Raw genomic sequence first — 11,415 nt, 5'->3', positions numbered from 1 at the left:
ACAACAGAGAAAGGATAATATAGTGAGCGGAATTGTTTCAGGGACTGTTGACTGTTTAATGCATTGTTGTCAAGATGGTCAGTATGAGAAATGCAAAATTGTAAAGTTGGATTATCTTTTCACAAGAGAGACCCCTGTCTCAGTCTGCTCCATTGCAAGCAGTGTCCCACATCCTTGAAAAACACAGACACACACTTCATGAGTATAAAGAGCAAGTACTGTAGGCTAAGCATTGCATTCATTTTCAACCCGTTTTCTTGGTTTCTTGATAACACTATGGAACCTAGCAAAATTATAATAAAATGTTTTCCCTACTGTTACGGTTGTTTCCACTGAGCTGCACTGGGGTCAGAACACAGTCATGGTTAGATTAAGACACCGCAGAGCCAGCCGTCCTCATGGTAGCTAGCAGTAGCCATTATGGAATGGCACGTTGTGTTAAACATCAAAGGAGCTGATTGGCTGACACTGCCGTTCCAAAATGGCGGTGGTAGCTACTGCTAATTAGCATGAGGATGAAAATGGCAGTTTTCTGTAAAAACTTGCAGTATTTAACCTTTCTAGGACACACGTCCCGCTAGCGAACCCCCCCCCCCCCCCCACAACATTCCGCTGAAAAGGCAGCACGGGAAATTTTAAAAGCTTTTTTTGAAATATGTAACTTTCACACATTAACAAGTCCAATACAGCAAATGAAAGATAAACATCTTGTTAATCTACCCTTCGTGTCCGATTTAAAAAATGCTTTACAGCGAAAACACAACATATGATTATGATAGATCACCACCAAGTTCAAAAAACACACAGCCATTTTCCCAGCCAAAGATAGGAGTCAGGAGTCACAAAAACAGAAATAGAGATAAAATTAATCACTAACCTTTGATGATCTTCATCAGATGACACTCATAGGACATCATGTTACACAATACATGTATTTTTTGTTTGATAATGTGCATATTTACATCCAAAAATCTTAGTTTACATTACATGTTCAGAAATGCCTCCAAAATATCCGGAGAAATTGCAGAGCCACGTCAAATAACAGAAATACTCATCATACACTTTGATGAAAGATACATGTTTTACATATGATTAAAGACACACTTGTTCTTAATGCAACCGCTGTGTCAGATTTCAAAAAAACTTGACAGAAAAAGCACACCATGCAATAATCTGAGATGGCGCTCAAATATAAATAACATTTCTCCGCCATGTTGAAGTCAACAGAAATACGAAATTACATGATAAATATTCCCTTACCTTTGATTATCTTCATCACAATGCATTCCCAGGAATCCTAGTTCGACAATAAATTGTTTTGTTCGAAAATGTCAATTATTTATGTCCAAATAGCTACTTTTGCTAGCGCGTTTAGTACACATATCCAAACGCTCGTGCAAGTGACGTATAACGTCGGACGAAAACTTCAAAAAGTTATATCACAGGTCGAATAAACCTGTCAAACTAAGTAGATAATCAATCTTCAGGATGTTGTTATCATATATATCCAATAACGTTCCAACCGGAGCATTCCTTCGTGTCTGTAAAAGTTATAGAACGTAAGGCGATATCATGAGGAATGCGCGTGACCAGGAACTGGCAATCTGCCAGACCACTGACTGAAACACATCCCATCCGGTCCCACATCACAGTACAAATTTCATTCAACGTTCCACTGACTGTTGACATCTAGTGGAAGGCGTAGGAAGTGCAAACAAATCCATATCTTCCTGGTATTTGAATAGGCGATGAGTAGAAAAAAACACCAGCCTCAGAATTTCCACTTCCTGTTTGGAAGTTTGCCTGCCATATGAGTTCTGTTATACTCACAGACATAATTCAAACAGTTTTAGAAACTTCAGAGTGTTTTCTATCCAATAGTAATAATAATATGCATATATTAGCATCTGGGACAGAGTAGGAGGCAGTTCAATTTGGGCACGCTATTCATCCAAAGTGAAAATGCTGCCCCCTATCCCTAAAAAGTTCAATCTTCTCGATGGACCAGTTTGTTAAAATTTGGAGTACAGTGGCACATCCCATCCCTGCATTGAGGTATCTCGCACGGCTCCACGGTGTCTTAATCTAAACATGATTACATTCCGACCCCATGTAGCTCAGTGTAAACAACTGTAACGGTAGGTTCGTAATCTGCTGGCTACCTAGCCCAATAATGGACTAAAGTAGCCTAATGTTACCCCTTTATAGTCCAAGGACCTTACATGTTCTGTTTAAAGGCGAATTGGCTCTGGAAACCAAACCAGCCAAATACTCCATCTAAACGTGAATCGATTCTCAATTGCGGTATGGTTCTAGAAACATAAATCCCTCTACTTTCATATCACACAAAAATAATTTCACACATTTTATTAGAATTACAAACTGCTGGAACATAATACACACTTACTGTAAAACAGATTTAACCAATTTTAACACAGTTGCAGCCAACAGTATTTTTCAGTGACAACATGTTTACAACACACAGGTGTTCGGAGACACAAATAGCTAATTAGCACAGGTGGAGAAGGAAGATGGAGTGGGCTACTCGTACAGAAGACACCTTCTCCAAAGACATAAGTGTAATGACTTATGTGTCATTTTCAAGGGTTACTGGATACTATGACGGTTATGTGACTCTCTCTCTATTGACCTCTGGTAGCCTACTTTGCAGCATTAGGGTCCCTGAGTAGGTCCTTTGCATGCAACAATTGGGTCATTGAGTTGAGATTACCGGTAACCGGTAACTAGCTAGTAGTAATCTACGGTGTAAATTAGTTTTAGCACAAGTTGATTATCAGTTTTCCCGAGCCCGTCCTATACGATTGTCATGAGATTGATTTATTAAATACACAGTTTATTCACCTGCATTTCCATAGTACTGGGATGTCGCACACGCCACTCCTGTTGGGATAAATTGTGATATCTCCACTGCATAGACATGTCGAGCAGGAAATCTATTCCTCACCTTTTCGAGTAGTTTGTTGAGTAGGCCTACTAACTATGTCACGGTCATCACTAGTTACCACAGCCACAACGTCATAAATCCCAGAAAGACATGTTTAAAGATTTATTAGCAAAATATATTTACTTTGCTGATTAATAAAGCTTTGTTACATTGTATTCTCATAAAACTGTGTGCGTTTTACAACAACCAAGTGGTCCTCTGTTTGATGAAGCAGAGACCCAGCGACATGGTTTCCATTAGTTACTATAGACACAAAGTCAAAATGGTATATATTGTAAACATTTAGGAAAACTAAAATGTAAGATTAGGCATACGGTTAGCAGTGTGGTTAGGTTTAAAATCACATTTTAAGACGATACATTGTACAAATGGGAGGAGTGTATGACTTTGTGGCTGTAATAACTAGTGATGACTCTATTACATGGTCTGGTCTCGACATTTCCGTGTTTTGATGATCACAGTGGAAGAACAAAGATCACAAGCCTTCTGATTGATGAGTATTTCTTGCAAGCATCTCATTGGTCGAATGGCTTTGAGCGCGGATTTACTGATGCCAAATCAGGCCTCTTGTGTTATCTACCTAATTTTTATTCAGACATCTGGAACAACACAAATAAATAATCATTACATTTAAAACTATATAAAAATATATACGAAATAAAGACAAATAAATATCAAGTAGCCTGCCTAGCTCACAAACTAGAATCAGGGCGCCCACTCCGACAAGGTTAATTGACCCAGCCTCCCACACGGTGACATGATATCATTGACGTGACGTGCAAATGTCACCATTCCACTTTTTTTTTGTGTGGGCGGCCCAGCAAGATGCAGCCCTGGGCGGCTGCCCATGTCGCCTATACCTAAATCCGCTACTGCACTTCAGGCTACCACTTTAATAATTGTATCCCTACAATCCAGTCATATATGTATCTTATTCTCTGGGTCCAAATGGTTCAAATCTATGTCTATGGATTGGCTAATGGGTATCCAAGTGTAACGGATGTGAAATGGCTAGCTAGTTAGCGGTGGTGCGCGCTAATAGCCTTTCAATCGGTTACGTCACTTGCTCTGAGACCTTAAAGTAGTGGTTCCCCTTGCCCTGCTAGGACCGCAGCTTTTGTGGAGTGATGGGTAACGACGCTTCGTGGGTGACTGTTGTTGATGTGTGCAGAGGGTCCCTGGTTCGCGCCCGGGTCGGGGTGAGGGAACGGTCTAAAGTTATACTGTTACACAATGATTGAATAGATTTAATCACAAGGTGGCGACATTGCTATGGTTTCCTGCAATCACTCACTTGAACATCTTCTAGCCAACTTTGTGTAAATGATAGAATGTTATTTGTCACCTGTAGCCTACAACTTCAGATTGTCCGTTTTTTTAAATATTGTTTTTCGTTAGGTAGGCCTAACTTTAGATGGTGGGACAACCTACTGAAACTAATCCCATAACCTATAAGAAGTAGGTTATTTTCAATTTTAAGAAATAAACACTTGTTGCAACATGATCACAAATGTTTAAAATTATTTTAAGATTTAGATCAACTTGTTGAGTTTGGCAATTATAAGTAAAAGTATAAGTAAAAAGTTAGGTATTTTGGCCTTCTTGACAAAGCTTCATTGATGATAATGAATCAGTCTTAATGTAAGAACATCAAATCCGTTGTTGTCAATGTGAATAAAAATTTGGGCACGTAATAAAATTGAAGAAAATATTGGAATTAGGGTACTTGCCAAAAACGGCACATTGATAACCCAGAGATGATGCATCTCGAAACTTTATAGTAGACTCAGTTTCATAAAATAATATGGAATCAATAAACACTAGATTTAACAATGATAAACGATGATGTACACTAAAAGGTGTACATACAGACCAGCACAGGCCATCCTAGCCCTCGAAAACTCTAGGTGGTCTTCTCCATACATTTCGCAAGCAATTAGCTTCGCCCATGACTGCCTCATATGAACTACAATCCCACCGCTGTTTTAACGTTTAGAATCATCGCTTGCGATACGACTTTCGAAACATATCGCATATCGAAACACTTTCGAAACGTACCTTTAATCAGCGGGAAAGAATCCTACAAATTAAAAAGAGACACTTACTGTAGCAGTCTTTCACAGATACACACAGCAATGGGCGCCTCCATCTAACGAAACTACACTTCCCGAGTTACGCTTACACAAATGTGTTCTGAGCATGCTAAGTGGCTAATTAGCACAGGTGGTCGCATCTTGTCTTCTGTCTGTGTTATGTAAATAAGCGCTGTAACATGGAGATATGACCATGTGGGAACCCTAACCCTACCAAGGTATGTATCAATTTAATATATATATATTTTTTAATGATTTCTTGCTGATATGAAAGATAAGGTCCTTATGCTTCCAATACCGTACCGCTTGAGCATTGGGGATCAGAAGACGCCTTCGTCCAATGACTCTTATGTGCAATGTAGTAGAACTGAGAGTCATGATCAAGGGGTAAGGCCATCCCACAGCATTGGCCATTTCATGTTTCTGTGGATCATGTGATTTATGACAGCCACTTCAATGCGCTCACCCCGGCGTGAGAACCAGTCCAGAGCAAAGCAGATAACCCTCTGATTTATAACCGAGCGCTGTTCCCATGATTGTCGGTGGGCAGTAGGCAGAAATGCTGATACTTTTTCTCTTAAGGAATTTAATGGTTTGACAGTGATTTACTAACGTAAATCTTTCTAACAGACCCGTGACAAAGAGAGTGGATTAGGCCAGTAAATACCCATCTTGGGAGGAGTGACCACAGTTGTTTTCCCTTTATACCTCATTGCGCAAAAACTGTTTAAATCAATGTTTTTTCCACGTCATTTCAACCCAAAGAAATCTATGTGATGATGACGTTGAATCAATGTGGAAAACTGATTAGATTTGCAAAAGTCATCAACTTAAGGTTATTTCGTCTTATTGTCAACCAACTTTTATCCTAAAGTTGGGTGACAATAAGACGAAATACCCTTATGACATGGTTACTTTTTTTGTTGATTTCACGTTGAATTCACGTTAGTTGAAAACTCAACCAAATGTAAATCAAAATTAGATGTTAAACGGATGTCTGTGCCCAGTGGGACCAGTTCCAAACCAACAGTTCGTCAGGGATGCTGATACCCTGCAATCGCGTTGACATATTCTTTCTCCGAGGGAGAAAATAACCAAACCAGACTCTGTACATATTCCCTTTTTCCCCTTTGAATACCATCTCGCATAACAATAGGCTAACCAATAACATTATAGCATACAATTGTCTAGAGGTGCAGTCCAAAATTGTCACAATAGACACATGGAAATTGATATCTTTTTAAACTTCAATGTCTATAGGTCCCTACAGTAGATATAATTACAGAATAGGGTGAGTTGTTGTCTCGAATGGCTGTAGAAATGTTGGTGACTGATTTACAACTCTGTGTACAGACAGTGCCAGTTGTGCAATTGTTATTATGTGTGTCTCTCTTAGGGAGTTTTGTTTTACCCAACCTCTCAATAACACATAACAGGAAGGAGGAATATTTTCCCTCACCAAAATAGATTAAACGTATACTTTGTGGTCTTCAAAAAACGATTTATTTTATTATGGCGTTAGAGCATTGCCACATACTCTGGATCCATTGATCTGCTGTGGTGAAAACAAAGAAGAACATGCTCTGAGTGGCCAAATATATATATATAAAAAACATTTTTAATCAGTGACATCTGTAGAGTAGGCCTAGAGGGCTTGTTTGCATAGGCAACTGTTACAAAAGAAAACAGCCAAACAAGTTACAGTTGTATCATTGAACTGCAGTTGGAAGTACTAGGCTATGTGATGTGTTGTTTTTGTACTTTCTAAAGGAAAAAGCGCCTGTCACTTCTTTCCAGCAGCAAATTGAAGTGCATCACCAAATATGTATACTTCTATCTTCAATATAGCTTGTAGTTCATCTCATATTTACAAACGTGTAAATGATTGGATTAGATTAGAAACACTCTGCTTTGATTCATTCGTTGACTGATTATCTCCAAACCCTTTGGTTCTTCATCTGATTGATTAGAACAACTCCTAAAGACACTGCCCACTGTCATGACGTTGAATCAAAGTGGAAAACTGATTGGATTTGAAAAGTAATCAAAAGGAATTTCGTATATTTTTCACCCAATTTTTAGCCTAAATCCAATGACATGGCAACATTTTTGGTCGACAACTCAACCAAATGTAAATCAAAAGAAGACATTGAACTGGTGTCTGAGTCCAGTGGGTGCTTTGTGACTGTTTATCACATTATTTCCCCACCAAGAAAATCAACTGAGTTGAGGTCAGAGGTCAGAGCAAAACAAAACTTCTGCTGGATATTTTAAGGAATTTTGTTTCTATTTCACATATTCAGAAAATAATACTCATAATAATATGAATTATCTAGCCAATTTTGGGGAAGCAAATGGTCTAGTGACAGTGTTAAGAAAATGATGAAAACAAACTGACACTGAAAATGGAGAAATAGACAGAAGCTAGCTAGTCCAATTTGAGTGTTGTTATTCAATAAAAATGAATCATTAGTACATTTTAAGTGGATTTCATTATCGTCGCTCTCGCTCCCATAAGATAACTTGCATTTGCTCTGAATCTGTACACAGTCAGAAATTAAATAAGCTGGTGGAATAAAAGTCCATGAACACCAAAAAATCCAAGCTATAGTTAATAAAACAGTCTTGTTCCTTTATCTTCAAAGTGTGGAAGTCCTCGAGCCACCATGAGACCTTTGAAAAGTCAAACACTTAAAAGGCTCCTACTTCTGTTCCCCAAGGTCTGTATGGTTTGCTGCTGCTGCTCTCTCTGTCTCTGCTCTGCTGTGAGGTGGATGTGGTGGAAATGGAGGGGCTCACAGCTGAAGCTACCATAGACGCTGTGCTGCTCACACTGTGAGGTGTGAAGATGGGGAATCCTCCAGGGAATGACAGGGGGAAAGTCTGGGCCGCAGCAGCAGCAGCGGCCGCAGCGTGAACAGTAGCCGAGAGCGACAGGAGGGAGGTGGAGAGCGGGGGGACGCAGGGCGCCACGCTGCCATTAGAGGGCGCCCTGTGAGAGGAGTCGGTATGGGAGAAGGTTGCCGTTAGGAGGGCCGAGCCACGCTGGGGCACCTCCACAGACAGTCTGCTGGCGGCGCTGTCTGAGGAGGGCAGTCCATTCTGCTGGAGGAAGGTGGTGGGGAAGGGGTGGAAGGCGGCGGCCCAGTGGTGAGGGTGGAGCGCCTGCTGGTGGTGTGCCATAGATGAGGTCATGGCAGCCGCCTCCCTCTGGGAGGCGCAGGTGCTGAGGTGGGAGACCAGGCGCACACGCAGGGGGTCGCTACTGTCTAATCCCTCCACAGAGCTCAGGTATCTGGCCACCTCCGTCAGACACTCCCTGAAGCCCACACTCATGAAGTCCATGGCCAGGGAGTGGGCATCAAAATACCCTATAGAGACAGACAAGCCGACAGACACAAAGGAAGGATATTGAAATTATGAATGGCAAACACCTATAAATACTGCCGGTCTCTCTAACGATCTGTAATGTAGCCACCAGCTACTGATGGCAGTGATTAGTAAATGGAGAGGGATGGATACATGCTGGTCCCCCAGGCTGACCATTAGGGCGCCGTCTGTGCTTCCAGGCATAACCTTAACAGTCTGGGATTGTGCTGGGATGTTTATATGTTTGTTTTGTCTCACCTGTTTTTACACTTGCAGAAAACCCCAAACAAACCCCTGACAGGGCAACCTGTGAATGCAGCCTTCTCCCCTCCCACGGATTTATGAAAGCAAACACAATCCAAGGGTCAAGTGCTCCTTTAGTCCCAGCAGCACTTTTCCACGAGTTGAAACGTACCATTAGCATTTATTTCCACTTGTCAAAGGGGACTGCTCACTCAGATTTCACTACACAGTAAGGCAGAGAGAAGCAGCCAATTAACTCCTTACCTTTACCGCCAGTGGCCTGCAGCATCTTTAGGTGATCCACTGTCATCTGCAATATTTCTGCCTTCTCTAATTTGGCTGAACCCTGCAAGGAGCAACAGGATGTGTGAGGCTTAGAACTCTCATAACTTTCAATTAAAAATATCCACAAAATGTCATAACTGTTTTGATGAAAATTAAACTTTGCAGTAAGTTCCATTTAATTTCAACTCACTTGTTTTTCAAATGCAGTTGGGACAAGTCGACGTAACTCCGATAAACTATTATTGATTCGATCCCTCCTTCTCTTCTCGATGATCTACAATAGATACATATTTTATTGCATACTTTGAAATATAATAATACAAGGCCTAATAATAATAATTTTAACAATAACGCTACAATAATTAAATACATGTTTAAATAATAAGAAATACACAATAAAGATAACTACAATGGAACAAGAGGACAACAATGTAAATAAGTCCCAGACTTTAGTGTGTGTTATCCGCGATGATTTTACTCACGTACATGTACGTCTTTTTCAAGTCTTATGTGTGCTCGTTTTTAAAACAGTCGAATTAATGAACTAAACTAAACTTCATTATTAAATAATAAGTTATACATAATAATAATGATGATAATAAACTACTAAATAAATAATTACCCCTCTTCGTTTTTTTCTTGCCATAACTTGGGTTGTTGTTGTTGGGGAGCCACATCTAATAAATGATCCATTGCTGTGCCTGCATGGGACAAACATAAGATATATGTTCATTTTACTCAGCAGAATGTTTTCTTTTTGTTATGGATGAGCAACTATCCAAAACCACACAGTTTACATTGTGTAATTTATGCATCAATGCATATTTTGATAACACTAATGTAGCCTGCACTAATACTCTATTTATAATACCTTAAAGAGAATTCTCCAAAATGTTCCTCGCTCATGAACCACACATAAAGGTGATGATTTGCACTTGTCACCTGAAAGTTTACACCAGAGTGAAACTTTTTTGCCATGCACATCTGACAAACTTTACTCAACTTAAAAGTTTCATCCGTTTTGCCTCCAACACGCGGAAAAATGACCATTGACATTCTGTATCTACCCAATATTTTCCCCAAATCTCCATCTTTAAGAACTCACCCAGAATAATTATTCTCACTGCCAACATCAATAGTTTCATCCATGTCGCTGTCAGAAGTACTATCCTCACAAGGCCTCTTCATGGTGATACACTCGCTGTCTCTACTAACGTCTCCGTGGATGGGTGCGCGTCCAGGTAGACTTGACTGGTGCGTGTACAATTCCCTTTGTACAGCTTTCCCAACGAGCTGTTGGAGCCTCAATCACAGATGCAGGGGAGCGTAGCTGCCAACGTCCTGCTTGGGAACACCCACAGCAGAAAAAACACGCCCCGAGCCACTGAGCAATGAGAGAGAGGTTTGTGCTCCAGCGCTGGACCAAGTTCGCTAGATAATTGACTGCACAGTTTTAGTACTGTTTAAGAAACCCGCGAGCCGCGAAAAGCGTGAGGAACTGTTTACACGAACTCGGAATGTGACAGAACATATAACACTGCTTCAACCATGACAAAACATGTATGTGTGGCAGATAATAGTCAATTATAGTCGCCAAACCGTTACCTGAACTTGAAAAAAGAAAGCAAAAGTAGATCATAAAAAAAGATGATCAAAATCTAAAATATATAATCATTGATAAATACATAGACTTTATGTTGCTAAAATCATTCATCTTCAGCGAGAAAAGCATTCCTCTGAGCAACCCCTCCTGCAAATATCCATGTCTCCAAATTAATTTTACACAACTTGGACAACTTTTTTTTCTTTGTTTGGCTATTTGAGTATTTCCAGTAGCAGTGGACATAGGGACAATGACATATTATATACTACTTTTTTATTTCCCCCCCGAACTGTATTCACTATCATTCCCCGTCTGCTATTTGTATTTTATTTATTTAACCTTTATTTAACTAGGCAAGTCGGTTAAGAACAAATTCTTATTTACAATGATGGCCTACCAAAAGGCAAAGGCGTGCTGTGGGGACTTGGATTAAAAATATAGGACAAAACACACATCATGACAAGAGAGACACCACAACACTACATAAAGAGAGACCTAATACAGCAACATAGCATGGCAGCAACACATGACAACACAGCATGGTCGCAACACAACATGGCAGCAGCACAACATGGTAGGAGCACAGAACACGGGTATACAGAGATGACAAGTTTACAGAGGAGTTTAGAGTGCAGTATGCAGAGATTTAGTAATATACTTTTGAATTATGTATTGAATAGTTTGAATAGTTTGCCAGAATAACCTGAAGAAATACATTTTCATAATTTATCACATGAGCCTATTATGAAATGGCTGTCAAAGCCATCCCGACCACAAGCAATCCCAATCTGCCCCCAGGGAGGGGAAGGAGTGTGTAGTGTGTACTGTATGACATCATGGACTTGCATGGAGAATGT

At 40.1% G+C, this 11,415-nt stretch overlaps 1 protein-coding gene across 1 annotated transcript; it reads right to left on the bottom strand.

Annotated features, from left to right (window-relative positions):
- Positions 1–6,538: 6,538 nt before the first annotated feature.
- On the bottom strand, positions 6,539–10,355 carry LOC129817518 (hairy/enhancer-of-split related with YRPW motif protein 2). Its single transcript, XM_055872852.1, has 5 exons — positions 10,061–10,355; positions 9,578–9,656; positions 9,146–9,229; positions 8,935–9,016; positions 6,539–8,429 (listed from the first exon to the last, which is right to left on the bottom strand). The coding sequence occupies exons 1-5, from the start codon at positions 10,141–10,143 to the stop codon at positions 7,750–7,752; spliced, it is 1,008 nt and encodes a 335-aa protein (XP_055728827.1). The 5' UTR covers positions 10,144–10,355; the 3' UTR covers positions 6,539–7,749.
- Positions 10,356–11,415: the final 1,060 nt, after the last annotated feature.

The sequence above is a fragment of the Salvelinus fontinalis genome, chromosome 20, assembly GCF_029448725.1.
Source record: "Salvelinus fontinalis isolate EN_2023a chromosome 20, ASM2944872v1, whole genome shotgun sequence".
Lineage (NCBI taxonomy): Eukaryota > Metazoa > Chordata > Actinopteri > Salmoniformes > Salmonidae > Salvelinus > Salvelinus fontinalis.
This window is presented reverse-complemented; position numbering and strand designations above follow the sequence as displayed.